General features: G+C 43.2%; 1 protein-coding gene across 4 annotated transcripts; it reads right to left on the bottom strand.

Annotated features, from left to right (window-relative positions):
• Nucleotides 1-4: 4 nt before the first annotated feature.
• Nucleotides 5-20,280, bottom strand: LOC146652837 (protein NLRC3-like). 4 transcript variants are annotated; one of them, XM_085381476.1, is made up of 11 exons: nt 20,225-20,280; nt 18,250-18,427; nt 16,505-16,607; nt 14,063-14,176; nt 13,838-13,895; nt 13,374-13,602; nt 9,805-11,584; nt 9,555-9,728; nt 4,967-5,140; nt 2,759-2,805; nt 8-2,539 (listed from the first exon to the last, which is right to left on the bottom strand). In XM_085381476.1, the coding sequence occupies exons 3-11, from the start codon at nt 16,591-16,593 to the stop codon at nt 1,995-1,997; spliced, it is 3,210 nt and encodes a 1,069-aa protein (XP_085237602.1). In that variant the 5' UTR covers nt 16,594-16,607; nt 18,250-18,427; nt 20,225-20,280; the 3' UTR covers nt 8-1,994. The 4 variants fall into 4 exon arrangements, with proteins under 4 accessions (XP_085237603.1, XP_085237602.1, XP_085237604.1 ...); XM_085381477.1 differs by lacking the exon at nt 4,967-5,140 and having other exon boundaries at nt 5-2,539; XM_085381478.1 differs by lacking the exons at nt 8-2,539; nt 2,759-2,805; nt 4,967-5,140 and having other exon boundaries at nt 9,551-9,728.
• Between the last annotated feature and the right edge of the window lie 2,595 nt (nt 20,281-22,875).

Raw genomic sequence — 22,875 nt, 5'->3', positions numbered from 1 at the left:
CACAGTTTTTATTATTTAAGGTCATACAATAACCACATGCCACTGAACTTTGAACCTGCTCTTGTGGAACATTAACAGACAGTAAGACAAGCTTACAGTGGAACTTAGAATTCTTCTGGGCCTTGTCCAGAAGGCAGGTTTTACACAATCTGAGTATGTTTCTTTGTTTTTCTTACAGGTGCAGCAGTTGTCAATACATTGTGCATTTCTATTTGTATTTTATTATATTTTCTCCACCTTTCCCATGCAAAAGCTGACAGACAGGATGAAAAAAAAAGGACCAGATACATGATCAGAGGAATCGGTACTCAAGATCGGTGGTGCTGTTTATTTCTAACATTACAGCAACATTAGAGTTCTGAAATAATAAACTTGATGTATTTAAAATTGGTTAGTCACTGTATACCCACAGGAAATTGACCATGATCAATTTTCTTATCTATTCAGTTCCCAATGAATCCATCTGTGTAAAACAGACTTAGTGGTGTTAGAGGCAAGCATAAAAACTAGCGTAATCAAGCATAAAAACAGCATTAATCTTGTTAACGACGTTAACGCCATAACTGCATTAATGTGGCAAATCTCTGTTAACAAGTTACCGCGGATCGTCCCATTCATGGGGCTGACCGGCGTCAACACGTTAGCGCGTTGATTAACGCTGACAGCACTAATAAAAACATTAGTGCATTTTCTACATCACCAAAATCGATGTACGCCCCTCTGATCAGAGTTAGCTCTGTGAGCTCTGAGTATGTTCACCCTGAGTTAAATGACCTTGTGGGTAATGAAAAGAGCCAAAGTAGTTATAGTAGGTCAGATACCGTGACTCATCATAAAGAGCAGAGCCTCCACTTTGATTCAGTGGATCAAAGAAGATGAATCCATGTGGGTGTGCACGATGATCAGCTTCAAGACTGCAATCATCATTCCAGAAGATGGGTTGAGCCTGTGTGGGTGTAATTAACACATAATTGCTCCAGAAAACAAAACAAAGGTCCCTTTGTTGCCTAATCTCTGGTTTATCAGCCTGGGCGCTACAGTTCACAGCAGTGATGGCCCGCTTGAAGCCGACACTCTGGCAGGTGTGTCAAAAGAAACCAACACACTGCTTCAGAAGCACTGTGTCGAGACTTGATTCTTTTGGCCAGAGTCACATGATCAATGACGTCTGAAGCTTCATTTAACTGCTTCAGTATCTGAGTCAGTGGTTTATAGGAAAGTGATTAGTCATTCGCAGGACTTGTGGAGTGTTTTGATGGTGAGAAATAGCAAACCACTGATCATTCTAATGAGTGATATGGAGCCAGCGAGGAAGAGAGGAGGTTTTGTCATGTGGGAGTAATTTGAGTTGATTTTGGTCAATCAGGTGGGTTTGCCAGCTTTCTGTTCTTGTTGCTTGCCTTTGTTTTGGGTGTATTTATTTTATCTGAAATTTGAAAAACTTAAAATGTCTTAACAAAACATCTGCTTTTCATAATATACATATCATTAAAGAATTTCATTGTTAAAATAATCTTAAAATGTTATTCTACAAAATGTGCAGCAATTTACTTTGTTTACTCTTTTTCGGTGATAGTTTGTGGGACCCAGGAAGATCATATACCTGCATCCCCACCAACTTGCATTGCAGTTTCTATGCAATGCAACCTTTTCTGTTTCATGTGAGAGGATTTTCTCTAAGCAGGAGAAATTATCTCCAAGCAAACAAAGAGACTCGGCCATCGCACAGTGGAACAAATTCTCTTCTTAAATAAAAACCAAATAGGATAACCTTAAATGCATCATGTTTTTACTTTACAAGTTCACACCCTGTTAAGGCCATCTTCTCTTTCTAACATGTTTCACTTTTCACCACTTTTACTTCACTCGCTGGTCAGCTTTAGGCTCTAAATCCACTTGGTTACATTTCTGAAAAGATGTCCCCTTGTAAACATGGACAGTAAAAAACCTACAAGTGGTGTGTGTCCTGTCTCAGTGATGAGATTAAAGGTACACTAAGAACACAGAGAAAGTAAAGATTCAGATGACCAGAACCCAAATCCAAACCCAACATACAGAGATTCAGTCAATGTGATGTTAAAGGTGTGGAGGTGGATCAGAGTGTCAGAGGAGACTCTGTAGAAGGACAGAGTGCCAGCAGGACAGTCCACATACACTGCTACTCTGTCAGAGACCGAGGATGAAGAGGAGTGGGAGGAGATGAATGTTTCTCTGTTATTGTGCCACACAGAGTAACCACCATCAGAGCAGCTCAGACTCCAGGACTGATCATTTCCTCCAAACCAACACTCATCACTCTTTTTTTTCCTTTGGATTCTTCTGTAACTCACTGCTATATAAACTTCTCCTTCCCACTCCAACTCCCAGTAACAGCGGCCAGTCAGACCATTTCTACACAGCAGCTGAGGCCAGCAGTCAAATCTGTCTGGATGATCAGGATATGGATGGTCCTGTTTCACACGTGTCACCTTCCTGTTGCTGTCAGATAGTCTGAGGTTTCTGTTCACTGTGTTGGTGTCCACTGTGAGTTCACATGAATCTGGTAAGAAAAAGATGGAGCTGCAGTTGATAATCTGACATATTTGATGCTTTATTCTTTCTTTACTTGCTGATATGTTGCTCAGTCATAGAAAGTTTAATGATGATACTTTCTGAATGAATATATACAGGACTGTATATAAAAGATGCCTGTAGCCACTGTGAAGCTGTAGTTTTGAAGGTTTGACATAAACATTTAGTTATCATTTCTGAGACTTACACTTCAGTAGTCCAGGTTTTAGCCACTGCTCTCCACAATGGTCCACTCTGGAGGGAGAAAAACATAATGAGTTTTATCTATAATGTGTACATACTGCTATTCAACATGAAGCACCAATTCCTGATTGATATAGAAACATGCTGAAACACAGCCAGTTTTAAATATATTCTCTTCTCAGCAGTTTCAGTTTCAGTTTTATTTGTCATATGCAAGTTAGCACAGGGTCAACATTGCAATGAAATGTGTATGACGAGCAGCAGTCACTCAGCACCATGATACAGTAGGAGAAAATAAAATAAAATAAAATAATAAAGAAAATAGAAAAATAGTAAGGAGCAAAATATTAGAGACACATGGTAAAAGAGAAAAGATGACTAAATATATATGTATCTATAAATATAAATATATGTACACTAGTGATTAAATAAGAAAATCTTGAAAAGAAATATGACGGGAGGGCAGATGGGATATTGCACAGGAATGAGCAGCAGAAAATTACAGTATTGCACTTTTAAATATAAATATCAATGACAATAAAGTGGAATGACCAGTGCAGATTAAACAGAGTACTTGTGAAGCTGCAGGGTCATGAGACTGCTATGGGTCATGCTTTCATGAAGCTAAAAAAGGGTAAAAGTGTATTCTTAAAAACCTGTGTGTGTTTGTCAGTCCCATTCAGAACTGAAAGCTAAAGAAGCTAACAAGCTAAAGAAGAGCCCAGCCACACCTTGGAGGAAACTCATGTCCACCGTTAGTATCTGCAGTCTCATTCTTTCAGTCGCGACCTGGATCTGGTAGCCATAGGGGTGGATGCAAACACAGATTGGCCGGTAAATTGATACCTTTGCTTTCATGCCCTGCTGTGTCTTCAAAACAGAGCAGAACAGAGTCTCCTCTCCAGTACTCTCGGACAGACCTTCTTAGTGAGGCTGAGTAGTGGGATACCTCTATAATTGGAACACTGCTTTCAGTTCCCCTTCTTAAAGACAGGAACCATCACCTGACCCTGCCAACCCCGATGATCTACCCCAGACAAACAACATTACAGAGACGTGTCAACCATGACAGCCCCACCACATCCAGAACCTTAAGAAACTTAAGGGGAAATCTCATCCACCAAAAATTCCCTGCCACCAAGGACTTATTTAAGACCATTAGTGAACTCAGCCTAGTGATGCCTAAGTTGTCCCCTTTAATTCCTAGACACTGCTTTCTCTAAGGATGGATATTGGAAGAATTGAGGAGGTGCCTAAGGTATTGGATTCACTGGCTGACTATATCCTCAACTGAAGTCAGAAACAACCAATGATGAGAATAACAGCATTATAAGTAACAGCGTTACTTTTTTCAGTAATGAGAAATCTAACTAATTACTATTTTTATCGTTACAAGACCGTTACCGTTACTAACAAGAAAATGCAGTGCGGTCGCATTACTATTTTTCAACAAACAGATGGTTGAAGCTGCCTTCAGCTTACCGCACTTTATATCAGTTGCACCGAAGTAGCTGTCTACGTAAGTAATCTGGGCACTGCCGCTTTAGGTAACTTCTACTTACTCAAAGTTACTAGTAACTTCGAGTAACTAGAAGTTGACTGAAGGTTTGCCAGAAATGCTTGAGAAGAATCTCAGTCTAAAGGTGAGTTTTTGCACAGCTACTGTAAGAATACAGTCTTCTTGGGCTGCAGTACCTGTAAGTTGTCTCAGGAGTCCAGCAGGCTAACTAAGGACTTTTTCCAGTTTGATGGCTCTGGTCACTTTTAGTGTCCACCATCTGATTTTGAAATTAATATTATGACACATGCCAACCACCATGAGGCCACAGCTTTATACAGACTCCTCAGCCAAGGAGTTCTATGACATCGTCCTTTTGGACTTAGTATCCCCTGTTTATCTTACGGAAGGCTTTCAAAGCTCTGTCAAAGGTGAGAATTTAAGGTTTTGCAGACCAGGGCCTCAGACATTACCAGTGCACCAATAGGACCATAGAGTTCCCTGATAGGGCATCCTCTAGCACCCACACTGTTGTTCGGTATATAAGCACAAACAACAGTCAGGACTTGTTCCATGACTCCTCTGGGGTCTGCACATTTCTTTACATAGAATCACTTTATATCTTTCCCATAAACAGAAAAAAGGAAAAAGCAAAAAGGCTAAAAAAAAAACCCAAGTTAGATAAACCAACGCCATGTGAACTCTTGTTCATACCTTAGATTGTCCAGTCTCCACTGAGTATTCTTCACTCCCTTAGAAAGCTCCTCCACATGAGAGTCTCCTGGATGATTGTAGCTCAAATCAAGATTTCTCAGATGGGAGGGGTTAGACCTCAAAGCCAAGACCAAAGATTCACCTCCATCTTTTGTGATCAGACAACCCGAGAGACTAAAGTTTTGAAAGAAGAAAAAAGTCCAGGATGAGCATGCATAAATAATAATACTGCAATACTTGCTCTTGGGGACTTTAACAAAGCCAATCTGAGCCATGAGCTTCCGAAATATAAGCAGTATATTAAATGCCCGACCAGAGAGGAGAGGACATTAGACCACTGCTACAGCACGATCAGCGGGGCCTATCGCGCGGTGCCCCGCGCTTCACTCGGACTTTCTGACCACGTCATGATCCACCTAATCCCCGCGTACAGACAGAGGCTGAAGCTCTCCAAACCTGTCGTGAGGACTAAAAAACTGTGGAGCAACGAGGCTGTGGAGGAGCTTCGCACGTGTTTGGAGACCACAGACTGGGACACATTGAAGGCTGCTTCTAACAGCTTGGACGAGTTTACGGACACTGTCACCTCCTATATCCACTTCTGTGAGGACAGCATTGTGCCATCACGCACCAGGGTGAGTTATAACAATGACAAACCCTGGTTTACTCCTAAACTCAAAAAGCTGTGGCTGGAAAAGAGAAAGGCGTTCAGAAGCGGAGACAGGGACTGCTACAGAGAGGCCAAGTACAGGTTCACTAAAGAAGTGGACATTGCTAAACATCAGCACTCTGAGAAGATGCAGCAGCAGATCTCAGAGAATGATTCGGCCTCTGTGTGGAAAGGTTTTAGGAATATCACAAACTACAAGCCTAAAAACCCCCACTCCACTGATGACTTGCTCTTAGCCAACACCCTTAACGACTTTTACTGCCGTTTTGACGAGCCATCGGGCAGCCTTCACACCTCCAACGGCCCCAACAATAGAGGCACTTTGGACACAAATTCCCCCACCTCTCCCCCCTCCATAGAGCCATCACCACCTTCAAACTGTTCACCTACAACACCCCCCTCCTCACCCCACACAAAAGAGGATTTCACACCACCTCCTCCCACCACAACTCTTCATATTCATGAAGCAGATGTGAGGAAGCAGTTTAAGAATTTGAATGCTCGGAAAGCTCCCGGCCCAGACGGCGTGTCTCCTGCCACCCTCAGACACTGTGCAAACAAGCTGGCCCCAGTGTTTTCTGGCATTTTCAACTCCTCACTGCAGGCATGTCATGTGCCTGCCTGCTTCAAGTCCTCCACCATAATCCCTGTCCCCAAGAAACCTAGGATCACTGGACTAAATGACTACAGACCCGTGGCTCTGACATCTGTGGTCATGAAGTCATTTGAGCGCCTAGTTCTCTCCCATCTCAAGACCCTCACGGCCCCCCTCCTGGACCCCCTGCAGTTTGCATATAGAGCCAACAGGTCTGTAGACGACGCCATCAACATGGCCCTACACTTCATCCTGCAGCATCTGGACTCCCCAGGAACCTACGCCAGGATCCTGTTTGTGGACTTCAGCTCTGCCTTCAACACCATCCTTCCAGACCATCTCCGAGGCAAGCTTTCCCAGATGAATGTGCCTGATCCCATCTGTCGGTGGATCACTGACTTCCTGACGGACAGGAAGCAGCATGTGAGGCTGAGAAAGAATGTCTCGGACTCCCGGACCATCAGCACCGGCTCCCCTCAGGGCTGTGTTCTTTCTCCTCTGCTCTTCTCCCTGTACACCAACTGCTGCACCTCCACCCACCAGTCTGTCAAGCTAATCAAGTTTGCAGATGACACCACCGTTATTGGGCTCATCTCGGACGGGGATGAGTCTGCCTACAGGAGGGAGGTTGAACGTCTGGTGTCCTGGTGCAGCCACAACAACCTGGTGCTGAATGCCCAGAAGACAGTGGAGATTATTGTGGACTTCAGGAAGCACACAGCCCCACTCCCCCCCATCATCCTGACTGACACCCCCATCACCTCTGTGGACTCATTCTGCTTCCTGGGTACCACCATCACCCAGGACCTGAAGTGGGAGCCCACCATCACCTCCGTCATCAAGAAGGCCCAGCAGAGGATGTACTTCCTGAGGCAGCTGAAGAAATTCAACCTGCCAACACGGACGATGATGCAGTTCTACACTGCAATCATCGAGTCCATCCTCACCTCCTCCATCACCGTGTGGTACGCTGGAGCCACTATCAGGGACAAACAGAGACTGCAGCGTGTTGTGCGCTCTGCTGAGAAGGTGATTGGCTGCAGACTCCCATCTCTGCAGGACCTGTACACCTCCAGGACATTGCGGCGTGCAACTCGGATCTCAGCTGACCCTTCTCACCCTGGACACAGTCTGTTTGACCTGCTCCCCTCAGGCAGGAGGCTCCGGTCCATCCGCACCAGAACCTCTCGCCATAAGAACAGTTTCTTCCCCTCTGCTGTTGGACACATGAACAATAACCGTATGACTGTCCCCGCCACTAACACATGACCCTACGCTGTGTCACTGCATCATTCCATGTTTGGCACTGATCACCACCTGCACGCATATCTTTCTACGTAGCACTCTTAATTCTTATTCTCATGTATATAGCTCATGTATATCTCATGCACATATCTTTCTACGTAGCACTTTAATTCTTATTCTACTTTTATTTTTTCATGTCTATTTAAGTGCTATTTATGACACTATGTTTGCACTGAAGCACCGCAGCAATTTCCTAATGTTGTAAACCTGCTCAACATTTGGCAATAAACCCCTTTCTGATTCTGATTCTGATTCTGCAATTTAAAATAACACGTAAATCTCTCTCTCTCTCTCTCCCTCTCTCTCTCTCTCTCACACACACACACACACACACACACACACACACACACACACACACTGAATCATAACACCTCGCTGTCCTGTTCACTGGTACCATCCTGTTTCAAAGCAGCAACCATCGTTCCCATCCCAAAACAGTCAAATGTCACATGTCTGAACGATTTCAGACCTGTGGCACTCACCCCCATTCCCGCCAAATGCCTGGAGAGACTGGTCATTAAACACATCAGAGCTGCTTTTCCACCATCCCTGGACTCGCACCAGTTTGCATACAGGGAGAACCGGTCAACCGAGGATGCGATCGCCACAGTGCTGCACACATTACTGAAGCACTTGGAACACAGGAACACCTATGCACGGCTCCTCTTTGTAGACTACAGCTCGGCTTTTAATACCATCCGGCCATACAAACTCCGTCCCAAACTCCACCAACTGGGACTTAACTCCTCTCTGTGCAACTGGATTGTGGACTTCCTCACTAACCGTAGACAGAGTGTCAGAGTGGGTAAGAACACCTCTTCCACCCTTGTGGTCAACACCGGTGCCCCTCAGGGGTGTGTTCTGAGCCCTCTGCTATACACTCTCTTCACCCATGACTGTATTTCCTCCTGCGCGTCCAATCTCATTGTTAAGTTTGCAGATGACACCACAGTGCTCGGACTTATATCCAACAATGATGAGACAAACTATAGGACAGAGGTGCAACAACTAGAGTCATGGTGCCACGACAATAACTTGGTCTTAAACACCAAAAAGACCAAGGAGATCATTGTAGATTTCCGGAAGAGGGGTCATAACAACCATCTGCCTCTCTTCATTGGCAGTGAGGCGGTGGAGAGGGTGAGCAGTTTTAAATTCTTGGGGGTAACTGTGACCGAGGACCTGTCCTGGGGTAACCATATCACCTCAGTTGTACGGAAGGCCCAACAGCGCCTCTACTACCTGAGGAGACTGCGGAGCGCACACATTCCCAGATCTCTGATGTTGAACTTCTACAACTGTGCCATCAGCAGCGTTCTGACGTATGGATTTCTAGTGTGGTTCCCCAGCTGCACCAAGGCCGATCAGCAAGCACTCCAGCGGGTGGTGAAAGAAGCTGGCAGAATTATTGGAACAAGTCTGCCAGAGATCAGTAATATCTTCCCCACTCGCTGTCTGAGGAGGGTGCACAGTATCCTGCGGGACCAACATCACCCTGCGCGCCACCTTTTCCATCTGCTGCCCTCAGGGAGAAGGTACAGGTCTATACAGGCCAGAACATCCAGACTGGCCAACAGCCTGTATCCACAGGCTGTGAGGCTCCTGAACTCTCTGCCCCCCTCTCACGGACAATAACCATATCCAACTTCTTAATAGCAATGAACTGGTCTGCATTGGTGCATCATATCTTTATTCTCTTCCCCCTCCTGCCCCCCCCCCCTCTTTCTTAAATAGATAACTATCATATCTGATATCATATCTCACAGTACAATAATATTGAATGGGTTGCATTGTTGTATTTTGTCATGTTTCTCAGGTCTTTGTCTGAATTTCTACGAACATTATTGCTAAGGATTGTCTTATTGCATTGGAGTCACACTGGGTTAAATATGTACACTTGGGTTTTAAGGGGTATTTATTATTTTCTTCTTTTTTTTTTTTTTGGGTTGTATGGAAGCCCCAAACGCAATTTCATTGTTCTTGACAATAACAATAAATAAATAAATACTAAATACTACCTTAGAGTTTCAAGTTTACAGTGTACACTTTTTAGTCCACCAGACAGCAGCTTCACGCCAGAATCTTGCAGGTCATTGTTACTCAGGTCCAGCTCTCTCAAACTAGAAGACTCGGAGCTGAGAACTGATGAAAGAGCTTTGCAGCTTCTCCACGACAAGTTACAACAGCTCAGCCTGAGAGAAAGAATTATTAATGAAGATAACAATCAAGAATGTAAAAACATTTATAATGGTTCATAAATCGACTTACAGAGCTTTCTTGGAGGCTTTGACCACTGGCAGAAGCCTCAGAAGAGCATCCTCAGAAGCAGAGTATTTCTTCAGTTCAAATGAATCAAGATCTTCCTTTGATGACAATAAGATGAAGACCAGAGCTGACCACTGAGCAGGAGACAGTTTATCTGTAGAGAGACTTCCCGAAGTCAGAGACTGTTGGATCTCCTCCACTAGAGAACGATCATTCAGTTCATTCAGACAGTGAAACAGATTGATGCTTTTCTCTGCAGACTGATTATCACTGATCTTCTTCTTGATGTACTGGACTGTTTCCACATCAGTATTTGAACTACTTCCTGTCTGTGTCAGTAGACCTTTTAGGAGAGTCTGATTAGACTGCAGTGAAAGCCCAAGGAGGAAGCGGAGGAACAAGTCCAGATGACCATTTGAACTCTCTAAGGCCTTGTCCACGGCACTCTGGTGGAGATGTTTTAAAGAATACTGATCTTTTTTTTGCCGTTTCTCCAGCAGGTTGACTTCAGAGTTGATGAAGGTCAGATGGACATGAAGAGCAGCCATAAACTCCTGAATACTCAGATGGATGAAGCAGAACACCTTGTTCTGGTACAGTCCTCTCTCCTCTTTAAAGATCTGTGTGAACACTCCTGAGTACACTGAGGCATCCTTGATAATTACTTCAAAATCTGTCAGGTCTGATTCATAGAAGATCAGGTTTCCTTTCTGCAGCTGATCAAAAGCCAGTTTTCCCAGACACTCGATCATCTTCCTGCTCTCTGGACTCCAGTGCTGATCGGTTTCAGTTCCCTCATCATACTTGACCTTCTTCATTTTGGCCTGAACCACCAGGAAGTGAATGTACATCTCAGTCAGGGTCTTGGGCAGCTGTCCCCCCTCTCTAGTTTTCAGCACATCTTCCAGAACTGTAGCAGTGATCCAGCAGAAGACTGGGATGTGGCACATGATGTGGAGGCTTCGTGATTTCTTGATGTGGGAGATAATCCTGTTGGTCTGCTCCTTTTCTTTGAATCTCTTTCTGAAGTACTCCTCCTTCTGTGGGTCAGTGAACCCTCTTACCTCTGTCACCCTGTGAACACACTGGGAAAGAATCTGATTGGCTGCTGCAGGTCTTGTGGTTATCCAGAGGCGAGCAGAAGGAAGCAGCTTTCCCCTGATGAGATTTGTCAGTAGCACATCCACTGAGGTGGACTTTCTAGGGTCAGTGATGATTTTAGTTTTGTGGAAGTCCAGAGGAAGTCGACACTCATCCAGACCATCAAAGATGAACACAACCTGGAAGTCTTCAAAGCTCCAGATTCCTGCTTCTTTGGTTTCAGTAAAGAAGTAATGAACAAGTTCCACCAAGCTGAACTTTTTCTCTTTCAGCACATTCAGCTCTCTGAAAGTGAATGGAAACATGAACTGGATGTCCTGGTTGGCTTTGTCTTCAGCCCAGTCCAGAGTGAACTTCTGTGTTAGGACTGTTTTCCCAATGCCAGCCACTCCCTTTGTCAGCACTGTTCTGATTGGCTTGTCTTTAACAGGTGAGGCTTTAAAGATGTCTTCTTGTCTGATTGCAGTTTCTGGTCTGTTCAATTTCCTGGATACGGTTTCAATCTGTCTGATCTCATGTTCATCATTGACCCCTGCAGTCCCTCCCTCTGTGATGTAGAGCTCTGTGTAGATCTGATTCAGAAGGGTTGAGCTTCCAGCTTTAGCGATCCCCTCAAACACACACTTGAACTTCTTTTTCAGATTAGACTTCAGGTTTTTTTGGCACTTTGCAGCACGAGTTCCTAAATTAATAATTAAAAAACAAACAAACATTAGAATTGATTAGAATATTTGCCGTGGTGTTTCCTTTATTTAAGAACTGACAGGATTACCTTGGATTCCCTCAGCTCTCTGTAATTCACCTACCCTCTGCCTATCACCTACACTGAACAAAAATATAAACGCAACACCTTTGTTACTGCTCCCATTCCCCATGGGATGGATGTAGAGACCTAAAATTCATTCCAGATACACAATATAACCATCCCTCCCAAACAGTGGTCACAAATCAGTCCAAATGTGTGGTAGTGGGCACATCTGCTATATTGAGATAATCCATCCCACCTCACAGGTGTGCCACATCAGGATGCTGATCTGACATCATGAGTAGTGCACAGGTGTACCTCAGACTGCCCACAACAAAAGGCCACCCTGGAATGTGCAGTTTTGTCTCACAGCAAAATGCCACAGATGCCACAAGCAATGAGGGAGCGTGCAATTGCCATGCTGACAGCAGGAATGTCAACCAGATCTGTCGCCCGTGCATTGAATGTTCATTTCTCAACCATAAGCCGTCTCCACAGGCGTTTCAGAGAATATGGCAGCACATCCAACCGGCCTCACAACCGCAGACCTCGTGTAACCACACCAGCCCAGGACCTCCACATCCAGCAGGTTCACCTCCAAGATCGTCTGAGACCAGCCACCCAGACAGCTGCTGGAACAATTGGTTTGCACAACCAAACAATTTCTGCACAAACTGTCAGAAACCGTCTCAGGGACGCTCAACTGCATGCCCGTCGTCCTCATCGGGGTCTTGACCTGACTCCAGCTCGTCGCCGTAACAGACTTGTGTGGGCAAATGCTCACATTCGATGGCGTCTGGCACGTTGGAGAGGTGTGCGCTTCACGGATGAATCATGGTTCACATTGTTCAGGGCAGATGGCAGCTGAGAATGTCCCAGTTCTTGCATGGCCAGCATACTCACCGGATATGTCACTCATTGAGCATGTTCGGGATGTGCTTGACCAGCGTATACGACAGCGTGTACCAGTTCCCACGAATATCCAACAACCTCGCACAGCCATTGAAGTGGAGTGGACCAACATTCCACAGGCCACAATTGACAATCTGATAGACTCCATGCGACGATGTGTTGCACTGCATGAGGCAAATGGTGGTCACACCAGATACTGACCGGTTCTGGGTCCCCAGACCCCCAATAGCGCAAAAAACTGCACATTCCAGGGTGGCCTTTTGTTGTGGGCAGTCTGAGGTACACCTGTGCACTACTCATGATGTCAGATCAGCATCCTGATGTGGCACACCTGTGAGGTGGGATGGATTATCTCAATATAGCAGATGTGCCCACTACCACACATTTGGACTGATTTGTGACCACTGTTTGGGAGGGATGGTTATATTGTGTATCTGGAATGAATTTTAGGTCTCTACGTCCATCCCATGGGGAATGGGAGCAAAAACAAAAGTGTTGCGTTTATATTTTTGTTCAGTGTACTTTAGCCATTGATTTATGGGCTTTCCTGATGTAATCAACCATCTATAATGTAGTATGTCTGACCACAAAAGTTATAGATAAACAAATAGAAACATAAAAACAAAAGATGCATAAATGTTTATGTCTCTGTCATGCACCAGGGTGTTGTGTTAATCATGGTGCACATCATTTATGTTTCGATAAAGAAAAATTTATAGATCCAACAGAGTGTTTCTCAGACTGTGGGGCATAGAACAGCTGGGGTTGTAGACAAACTTGAGGAAATGCTGTGCATGTGTTCAAATCCTCTTACTGCTCTGCAGACACTCAGCCAGCTTCTCCTGCTTCATTTTCCTAAGGAATTGCAGCGTGATCTTCAAAAATGACTCTCTACTGCTCCTCCTCTGTTCTTCATCCTCAGCCTTCAGCACCTCCTCATCCTCCCTCTGACACTCTAACCATTCTGGATAGTCTGAAAGCACGACCTTCCTCATCTTCTTCAGCTCATTCTTTAAAAAACTGAACATGTTGTCCTCCAGCGTCTGGAAAAGGGATACATTTAGAACTTTAAACTTATTTTCAGTCATTTTCAGTTTCATCTATTAAGGTTTTGACAGAATTAGGACCATATATTCCACATTATAACCTTCATAATGTTTTTAACTAAATGAATCTAGTAATTCTCTCACTGAGTCTCATGTTTAAGGAGAGATGGAAACTAAATTACTTTTTCCTCATTGATGTGATATTAAACTGTTGACTCTTGAATCTTCTCACCATAAATATGGAGTCCAGATCAGACTGACCACTGAGAGTCTCTGAGCTCTGCAAAACACTGCAAAAACGCTCAACGTTAGCATATGTGCAGTTTGTTAAAGGTGTTGCTCTCTGTAATGATGAGTCTTGGTATGAACACAAAGTGATCACTAATGCAAGTGCTGGTCTTGCTGTTGGACATGACGTTTTTAAAGAAGAAACACAATCAACAGTTTCAGTTCTCACCCTGTATCAAAAGACCGCTCTCTGTTTGAAAAGGTTATTGGTTGAATCATAGATCGGTCACTCTTCATTGACACACAGCTCAGTGAAGTAGACAACGGTGTCTCCTTATTGATTCTGAAATGAGAAAATAAAGAATATCACACGTGTGTTATTTAAGGTATTCACAGCAAACGTTGGTATTCTAATGAAACAGATAAGATTGCATGTGTACAGGTCTGTTAAGAATTAAAAATAATTCACTCGACTCTCGTTAGCACAAAATCTTTGGTTCTCCGAGACTATTTGTTTTATAGAATGATTTTAAAACTTTATCGATTAAGCTGTTCATAGCTACAAACTATGATTCGGAGTGGGGTTTGATATTTGGGGGAACCTTAAGGTTCAGTACCTAAGAATAGGTCCCCAACTGATTTCCACTGTAAGCTCAAATAGATTTTACTCCCGTCTTCCTCAGATGGCCATCCCTCCCTGAGCCTGATTCTGCTAGAGGTTTCTTCCTTTTCAAAGGGAGTTTTTCCATCCCACTGTCACCAAGTGCTTGCTCATTGGGGCTCCCTTAATACTGGTGTTTTTTCTGTGTTGTAGAATTTTTACCTCATATCTTGTTGTGTGTGTTTGGCACTGAATTGAACTGGAAAAGCTCCTTTGTATTGGAGGTGCAGAACATGGTCCACTCAGTCAGAAAATTGGAATAGTACTGAATTTCTGCCAGAGGTGGGAACTGAACATCCCTGTGCACTCTGTATGTTTGGCTATACCAGCTCTGTCCAGGATCCTACCCCACCACCTAATCCAGCTCAGGTGACAGCTGTTTCTCTCCTCACCTGAGTATTTAACTTATGTGGCTGCAGGAATGATCATTTAATTATTTTTCATATCAGGAAGTCCGTTCCTCCCAATCACCCCTTTAGGTCTTTGTCACATGTCTCCTCATTTTGTTAAATAACTTGTTCACCTTTGGCCTTCCATGCCAGTGTTCTTCATGTTTCTTTTACACACAGAGCAATTTTCAGTTCTCCGTACAAAAGGTCTTTGGGATGTGTCCATAATCCGCTCTTATGGCATGGCCAACTCAGCACATTCGTCTTTGTTTGAGGATGGTGTAGATGGCTGGTAGTCCTGTTGTTGCAAGTATCTCTGTGTTGGTGACCTTGTCTTTCCATGGTATGCCAAACATAGAACTTTGGTCTTTCCTTCAAACTAAGCAGATTCCTTCAGTGCTGTCTTTAAACACATGATTTAAAAGTAAGGAAAAGAAAAATGTTGAAAAATGTTGGGACATGCACACATCCTTCTTTGACACCAAGGCAAGGGGGTTGGACAAGGGTCTGTCAATAAATGCTATAAGTAAACTGTTACTCTGCATTTGTCTTGACGTTGTCACAATGAGAAAATCATATCAGCTGATCTTTTTGGTGTGAAGCTGCACTGGGAGTCTGGATAAACTCTGGCAGCCAGTTTTTTGCAGTTTTTCTGGTGCAATGCACAAAAACAACTTTCCAACAATACTCAACAACAAAATTCCGCAAAAGTGTCTGCTTCTGTCTCCTGTTTGGTTGATGGTACCGTCTGTCATATGTTATGGAACAGCTGCTTCTTTCCAACATTAACAGAGTGAAGAGGGTCTAAAAGGGTTTGTGCATCAATCACATGTAACATCAAGACAACCTTGTCTTATTATCACAGGGTTTAAACTCTAGAATGATTTGCAGACTCACTAAATCACTCGCTCTGTTTAAATCTCTTGTTAAAATTCGTGGAGCCTCATTGAGCCTCTGAATAACTGTAATGATTTTCTTTAACGTGTTATTTATTGTCATCACAGAACAAAAATCAATTAAAATTTTGTAAGTGAAGAATGTGCGTGTTTGTCTTCATCTTTGAATATAATGGGTTGAATCATAGATCGATTACTCTTGAAGGACACACCGGTGGATGAAGGAGGGGCTTGTGTTTTCTGATAGAAACTGATAGAAAAAAAACAGGGACTACATAGTGAGCACAGTAGCACAGTGAGTTTGGATTCAAAGCATCTGCAACAATTTCCAGTAACCAACTGAAAAACACAAAAAAAAAACCAAAACTGTAGAACCAAAATTTATAGCAACCAATCCATTGTGTATTTTCTACCTGGTGTGTAAGTAGATGACACGGTAAAAAACAGATTGTGCTGTTTTGTGAGACTAAACACAGGAACACAGCAGCAGAAATAAGTTTGTGTACTGGCAGCAATTTGATGTTTGTCTCTCTCAAGTTTTAAAACTCTGACTTATTTTTGTTTTTTTAACTGAGGTTGTTGCATTAAGAAAAGGTGATGACCACACAATGTAGTGACTGCAGAGAGTTCACATGTCAGAGAGTTAAACAGTTGGTTCGTTTGATTTCTGTGTCTCTGACCAGGACCTGGAGAAGGGTCCTGACAGCTAGAGACAGTCCTCTCACCTCTGAGCTTTGGTCTTGCTGTCATGTTCCCCACACAGAGTGGATTTAGAGGGAGGGACTCCCTCCTCTCTGTGCTCACACTGATCCATAGCAGAAGCCACACCTTTACACAGACACAGCAACATTAATATCACAACATATATTAGTTCACACACACACACACACACACACACACACACACACAAGGATTTAAACATCTATAATATTTTGTCTGAAAACAGAATCCAAACATCTTCTCCTGTGTGCCTTCAGTCGGTCTTCAGCAGTATTGGGGAGTAACGGAATTCATGTACCGCCGTTACGTATTTAAAATACAAAATATGAGTAACTGTATTCCGTTACATTACAGTTTAAAAAGGTGGTATTCAGAATACAGTTACTTTGTTGAAATAAAGGGATTACACGGCGGTCAGGAACAGGAAAAGATCTTTTCCTGTTTCATATGTTAGGCTATGCCCTCTCTATTTATGGTAATTCCACGCCGGTGGAAACCCAAACAAAACACGCATTAAGAGGCTCAAATGGCTGTGTCTCAATCTAGCGTCTCATAATGACGTGAAGAAATATTTTTATTTATTTAATATGAAGGCAATAGACAGAGTGTTACAGGCATTGCCCTAGCCCAGGGGTGGGCAATCTCACTCCACGAGGGCCGGTGTCCCTGCAGGTTTTAGATGTGTCCTCGAACCAACCCAGCTGATTTAAATGGCTAAATTAGCTCCTCAACATGTCCTGAAGTTCTCCAGAGGCCTGGTGACGAACTAATCATGTGATTCAGGTGTGTTGACCCAAGGTGAGATCTAAAACCTGCAGGGACACCAGCCCTCGTGGCCTGAGATTGCCCACCCCTGCCCTAGCCTCATGGGCAGTGTAGTCCGTGCTGCAGGGAGAATGGACTGCAATACCCGCTGTGTGTCTGTGAGCGAGGGAGGGAGAAAAAGGAGAGTCAAAAAGCACGAGTTCTCACCGAGCAGAAACGGGAGCTGGAAGCATGTAAATATAATAATAACCACTGCAGCCAAAAAGAGTGCCTGACGAGCCCAGTTGTAAGTAAGCTATTAAGACTCGGCTCTACACTTTTTTCGTGTTTTCCTCAGAAACAATGAGTTCAGTTGGAGCAGCCTTTCAACCCCTCTCTCTGTCTCTCGCTACCAAAGTTGACACAGACAACAAAGTAAAGCAAGTTTTCGGTTACGAGCCCTACATGGAACCAGATGTATTAGCCAGAGGTCCCTTTACTACGCTTCGGAGCCGCGGACCTGTTTTATATACACGCGGAATAGTTTTCTATACAACCTTACCTAATGTCCACCCTACTGTTACTCATTTTATATTAAGATTTAAGACTCTAGTTGGTATTGGTATGGTGAGTAGCCTTCAGTAATAGTAATAAATCACACAGCAATAGTACATTCATGTAGTTGTAAAAAGGCATGATAATATATTAAGTAATCCAATGTATCCAGAATACGTTACTCGCTTTGAGTAACGTAACGGAATATGTTACAAAATACATTTTGGGGCATGTACTCTGTAATCTGTAGTGGAATACATTTTAAAAGTAACCTTCCCAACACTGGTCTTCAGTGTTACCTGATGGTTTGAACACTTAAAAGTAAATGAATCACTGTAAAGTTATTGTTCCTAAACTCAGAGAGAAATTCTTTTTTCTCTTCATGTTTTATACCAACAAACAGCAAACAGCCAATCAGCATCATGAAACAGCCTTCTCTGGAAAGACTCACCTGCTGAGCTCACTTCACACCCTTTCCACCTTCATGTGTGGAAGAAATATTTTGAGAAAAGAAGCTGCTCAGTCTCTTCGTCAGTCCTGGTGTCTGAGCAATCGATCTAAGGACTCCGTCACAAGCTCACAACAACAGATAAAAAAAAACAACCCCAAAGACATCCGACCAGCCTCACCTGTGGAAAGAAACCCAGTCAGTGTCAGAGAAAACACATAGGGGATTATGGACTTAGACATGATCTTGACCATGTCTACATTCCTAAATGCACTGAGTACATACAGCAAGCAGCAGTTCTCCCTAACACAAAGCCTGTCAGAGGTCAGAAGAGAATGGGCAGACAGCTGTGAGCTGACAGGAAGGCAACAGTAGGCAACAGTAAGTAAAATAACCACACACTACAACCAAGGTATGCAGAAGAGCATGCCTGAACACACACTACCTTACAGCAGATGAGCTACAGCAGCAGAAGAGCACACAATAGAAAATTGGAAAACCATTTCCATGTCCTAAACACCAACACCGTAGGGGGAGCAGAAGGGAACATAAGGAGATACGAGGACATCTCTCCTTTACTCTCAAAAACACTTTTTTAATGGCTGTTTCAGATAAACAAGCTAGAGGGCTGAAATTTGATCTGCACATGCTCAGTAGGATTCTCTCTGTGTGGAAAAAGAGCAGGATCATCTCAGCGTAGCAGAAGTTTTTTTAAAAACTAAATTAAAAAACTTTTTCATTATTTATAGATGGGTAGGTGTGTGTGTGTGTACACATATATTGCCTTTGCTCAATAGAACAGCGGTCCCCAACCTTTTTTGCGCCACGGGCTGGTTTATGCCCGACAATATTTTCATGGACCGGCCTTTAAGGTGTCGCGGATAAATACAACAAAATAAAACTAGTACTGGTACTGAAAAAAAGAAAATTTATTCATAACACACGTGAAAAGACCAAGGAAAACTGAGTAAACGATAAAAACGATAACAAAATAACGCTGAAAACCGATAAAAACCCTGAAAACTATACATTTCACACCTAAGCCTAAACTCTCGCGGCCCGGTGCCAAACAACTCACGGATGGGAACCGGTCCGAGGGCCGTGGGTTGGGGACCGCTGCAATAGAATACAAGATGTATTCATGGCTGCAGGATCATAAGCACTCTGAGTTTGCTGACAATCAGAAAATCAGCACAATTACATTTTCAAAGGGGTTATTAAACGTGTTGTTCTAAAAGCAGCTCATCTATAAAATCTGTTATCTGTGTTCTGTCAGAGCTGATTTACAGCAGCCTGGTGTCTTAAAAGGTAGAACAGCTCTCTGATATGACAGCTGATATCCAAAACATTTTTAAACATATACAAAAAAAGCTAAACAAAAGTCACATGTACAGCAGTAATCTGATTTATTAGATGAACAGTAATATGACTAAATTTTTTCAGGGTTACACTTTGTGTTGTTAGTGCATAGGCTATATCAGACTGGTAGCTGCACATATGTCTTACATCTAAATGTAAATGCTGGATTTCAAGCATTGTGAATTATGAAGAAAAACATAGAAATGCTCCGGCCTCGACCTACTTCTACTTCAACAATCAAAACAACTTTATTGTCCACGTTTGGAGGACAAAATGCCTCACAGCACATCTCACGTGACCAAACAGACCCTGAGATGCAGCTACTTAAACATTTGTCGATAAAATATTAAACATAAAAACGTTCATAATAATGTTATGTTAGTTTAAGAAATAAAATGCTGGATTTATTCGGCACTGCGTGGACTTCGGGTCCACACTGACGTCACATAAATGACTGCAGTCACTGACGCCGCGGCGGACACACACCGACCTGTTTGATCTTAACAGATACTCAAAGGGTCTCGATTTCTGACGTTTCTATGGTAACACGGTTACAGCAGTAATCTGACAGCACGAGCAGAACCTCGGAGACAAACACCGGCACGCGGACCTCACTCACCTACACAGATAGGAAAGACGCTCCGCGGAACAGCAGCCGGACAAAGTGAAAGTAAACCGAGCAGGAAGTAGAGGGAGAAGAGGGAGGGTTCCCTTCTACAACGTCACATTTAAACAGCTGGAGACAGCACGGTCTGCTACAGTATTCACTGTGACTCGGTTTAATCTGAAACCTAACAGATCAAACATGGAGTCATTCTCCTCACCGATGTATCAAAATAAATGGTAAATGGCCTGTATTTATATAGCGCTTTACTAGTCCCTAAGGACCCCAAAGCGCTTTACATATCCAGTCATCCACACACTGGTGATGGCAAGCTACATTGTAGCCACAGCCACCCTGGGGAGCACTGACAGAGGCGAGGCTGCCGGACACTGGCGCCACCGGGCCCTCTGACCACCACCAGTAGGCAACGGGTGAAGTGTCTTGCCCAAGGACACAACAACCGAGACTGTCCAAGCCGGGGCTCGAACCGGCAACCTTCCGATTACAAGGCGAACTCCCAACTCTTGAGCCACGATCGCCCCAAATAAAGGCTGAAAGAGACCGCTCGTCTCATTTAAACATACAAACGTTTCTGTGAGTCCTGACGGTTTGAATAGATCCCTCCTCACAGCAAGTTTAAAGAGAAATATATCACACTTCATAGAAAGTCACACGCATTTAGGTAAAATCACGATGATAAAAATTCACTGTACATCAGACATGCCTGCATATAACAGCCTTAGAGAAAAAATATGTAAAATCACATAATCGCAACAGGATTCAGTTTTACCTGAACTGTAAGGTTTGAGTTTAATTTGTGGCGGAGATGTGATGCTTGTATTCCAGTGGTCTGGAAAAATCTGCCAGGCAACCTGAGCTGTCCCAGTTCTCTGAATCCTAAGGAAAAGAGCATCAATGCTTCCTTTATTGCCTTCTTTAGAAAAGGACACACTGCACCACCCTTTATGATCATATTATTTATGAATATATAAGTAGACGTCACATGTGCCAAATATGGCTGCTCTCCAACCTCAGACAGAATAAAGGTGGAATTATGGAGGTGCTTGATTATCTTAATCATTTTTTTACACTTTATATTTATTATTTTTTATTAAAAAAAATTTAATTATTTAAAACCCTCTTATACTGACAGTCTTCATCATGGTAGACAGTTACAAGCCATCTCTCTCTCTCTCTCTCTCTAGTATGACAAATGACTGCACAACAACCTAAAAATGAAAAACGTTTTTATGCCTGATCACCTGTGTTATTGCTGACAGTTTACCTACATACAGTGGGCTTTGATCAGTGGTTGTTGATCAATGGTCATGACAATTTGCATAATTACGATTAAGGAACTGACCTCCCAGCCCATTGTTCCTCCAGTGGGCTGGTTTCAGTCATGCAAATGTACTGTTTATAAGATTGGGGAAACCTGCAGTCAGCTGAGACTGAAGAAGTCACTTGGATGAGTGACGAAACGTTTCTCCCACTGAAAACGCTACGTCCAGATGAACAGAATCAACTTTTGGAGATTTACCTGGATGATTGAGCATGCTTTTCAAGTGCCATTTTCAAGTGCCCTCATCATTTCAAATGTTAATAACTAAAGACAGTATTTTGGCTGTTGTGTAGACTCACAACTTAGGAATAAGCAAAGTGCATACAGCATACATAAATTAAATGTTTTAAAAATTAAATTTATTCAAAACCGACGTCGGGATTTGGGTTGTGAGAGCATCTGTGTTGAATTTAGAAGCCATGCCCAAAGTTCACTCTGACGCCTCTGTCTAAATGGAAGGACCATAACTGTGTGTGTATATGCAAGCGTGTAAAAACTGCAAATAATAAGATTAACAGCAACAGTATTTTGTCTCTATCTGCCATTGTAGAAATTCATCTCATGTAAACAATGGGGGTGTCCAAATTCATAGGCTTGCAACCTCCTGAGGATGCGGTCTTTGTGGGCTGGGTCCTCCAAAGGCCAGGAAGACCAGAAGTGAGTGGCTGTGAAATTGGACGGTCTAGCCTTCAGATGAACTTTTGCAAGTTTATCTTGATTTTTTTCTCTCCAGTGTCCCTTGCGGGCCTCAGTAATTATCTAAAATGTAACAGGACACTGGCGTAAATTCTCGAACATTTCACACTTCTGTTTAATCAATTTTCAGTTTGACGTTTATTCAGCTGTAATCTCAGGGAAACCAGTTTACTCACGAACAAATAAAACACTGAAAAAGTCAAACAATAACATTTTTAAGTTATCTAAGTGACTTATATATCACCTTTAATCTGAGTAGCGACAGATCGCAGGGGGTTTGAAAATGATGTGCCGGGAGTTCGCTGTTCTGCTAGCTATCGAGCAGGTGGGTAACAGACGTCTCTGAAAACTTTGGAGCACTTTTGCAAATATGTGATGTCTTGACAAACCGAGCAGATATTTGAAGTTTACACAGCTACATTCTGAAATTTGAACATTACCTAATAAGACTGATTCAGGACAGACAATTAGTTCTATTAAACTTTTCTAGCAGTCCTTCACAAACAGGGAACAGTCTGTCTCTCCATCTGTCAGCTGCTGCTGGCTCTTCCTCCTCCTCTTCCTCACACACTGCTGAGTTTGTCCTGGTGGATCATCAGGGGTGCAAAGCCTCACAGATGATGAGCAG

This window comes from Rhamphochromis longiceps, linkage group LG15 (genome assembly GCF_057381845.1).
Source record: "Rhamphochromis longiceps isolate RC_006_pf linkage group LG15, R_longiceps_female_GT1.1, whole genome shotgun sequence".
In the NCBI taxonomy this organism is placed as follows: Eukaryota; Metazoa; Chordata; class Actinopteri; order Cichliformes; family Cichlidae; genus Rhamphochromis; species Rhamphochromis longiceps.
The sequence above is the reverse complement of the archived record's forward strand: the minus strand, read 5'-3'. Positions and strand labels throughout refer to the sequence as shown.

What these genes read in the sequence shown, in the direction of transcription:
- LOC146652837 (XM_085381476.1), bottom strand. Translation starts at nt 16,593, where the DNA reads ATGGATCAGTGTGAGCACAGAGAGGAGGGAGTCCCTCCCTCTAAATCC. An exon ending in AAAGCCTCCAAGAAAGCTCT is followed by an intron (nt 9,729 to 9,804) that starts GTAAGTCGATTT and finishes TCTTTCTCTCAG; the next exon opens with GCTGAGCTGTTGTAACTTGT. An exon ending in AAAACCTGGACTACTGAAGT is followed by an intron (nt 2,540 to 2,758) that starts GTAAGTCTCAGA and finishes TTTTCTTACCAG; the next exon opens with ATTCATGTGAACTCACAGTG.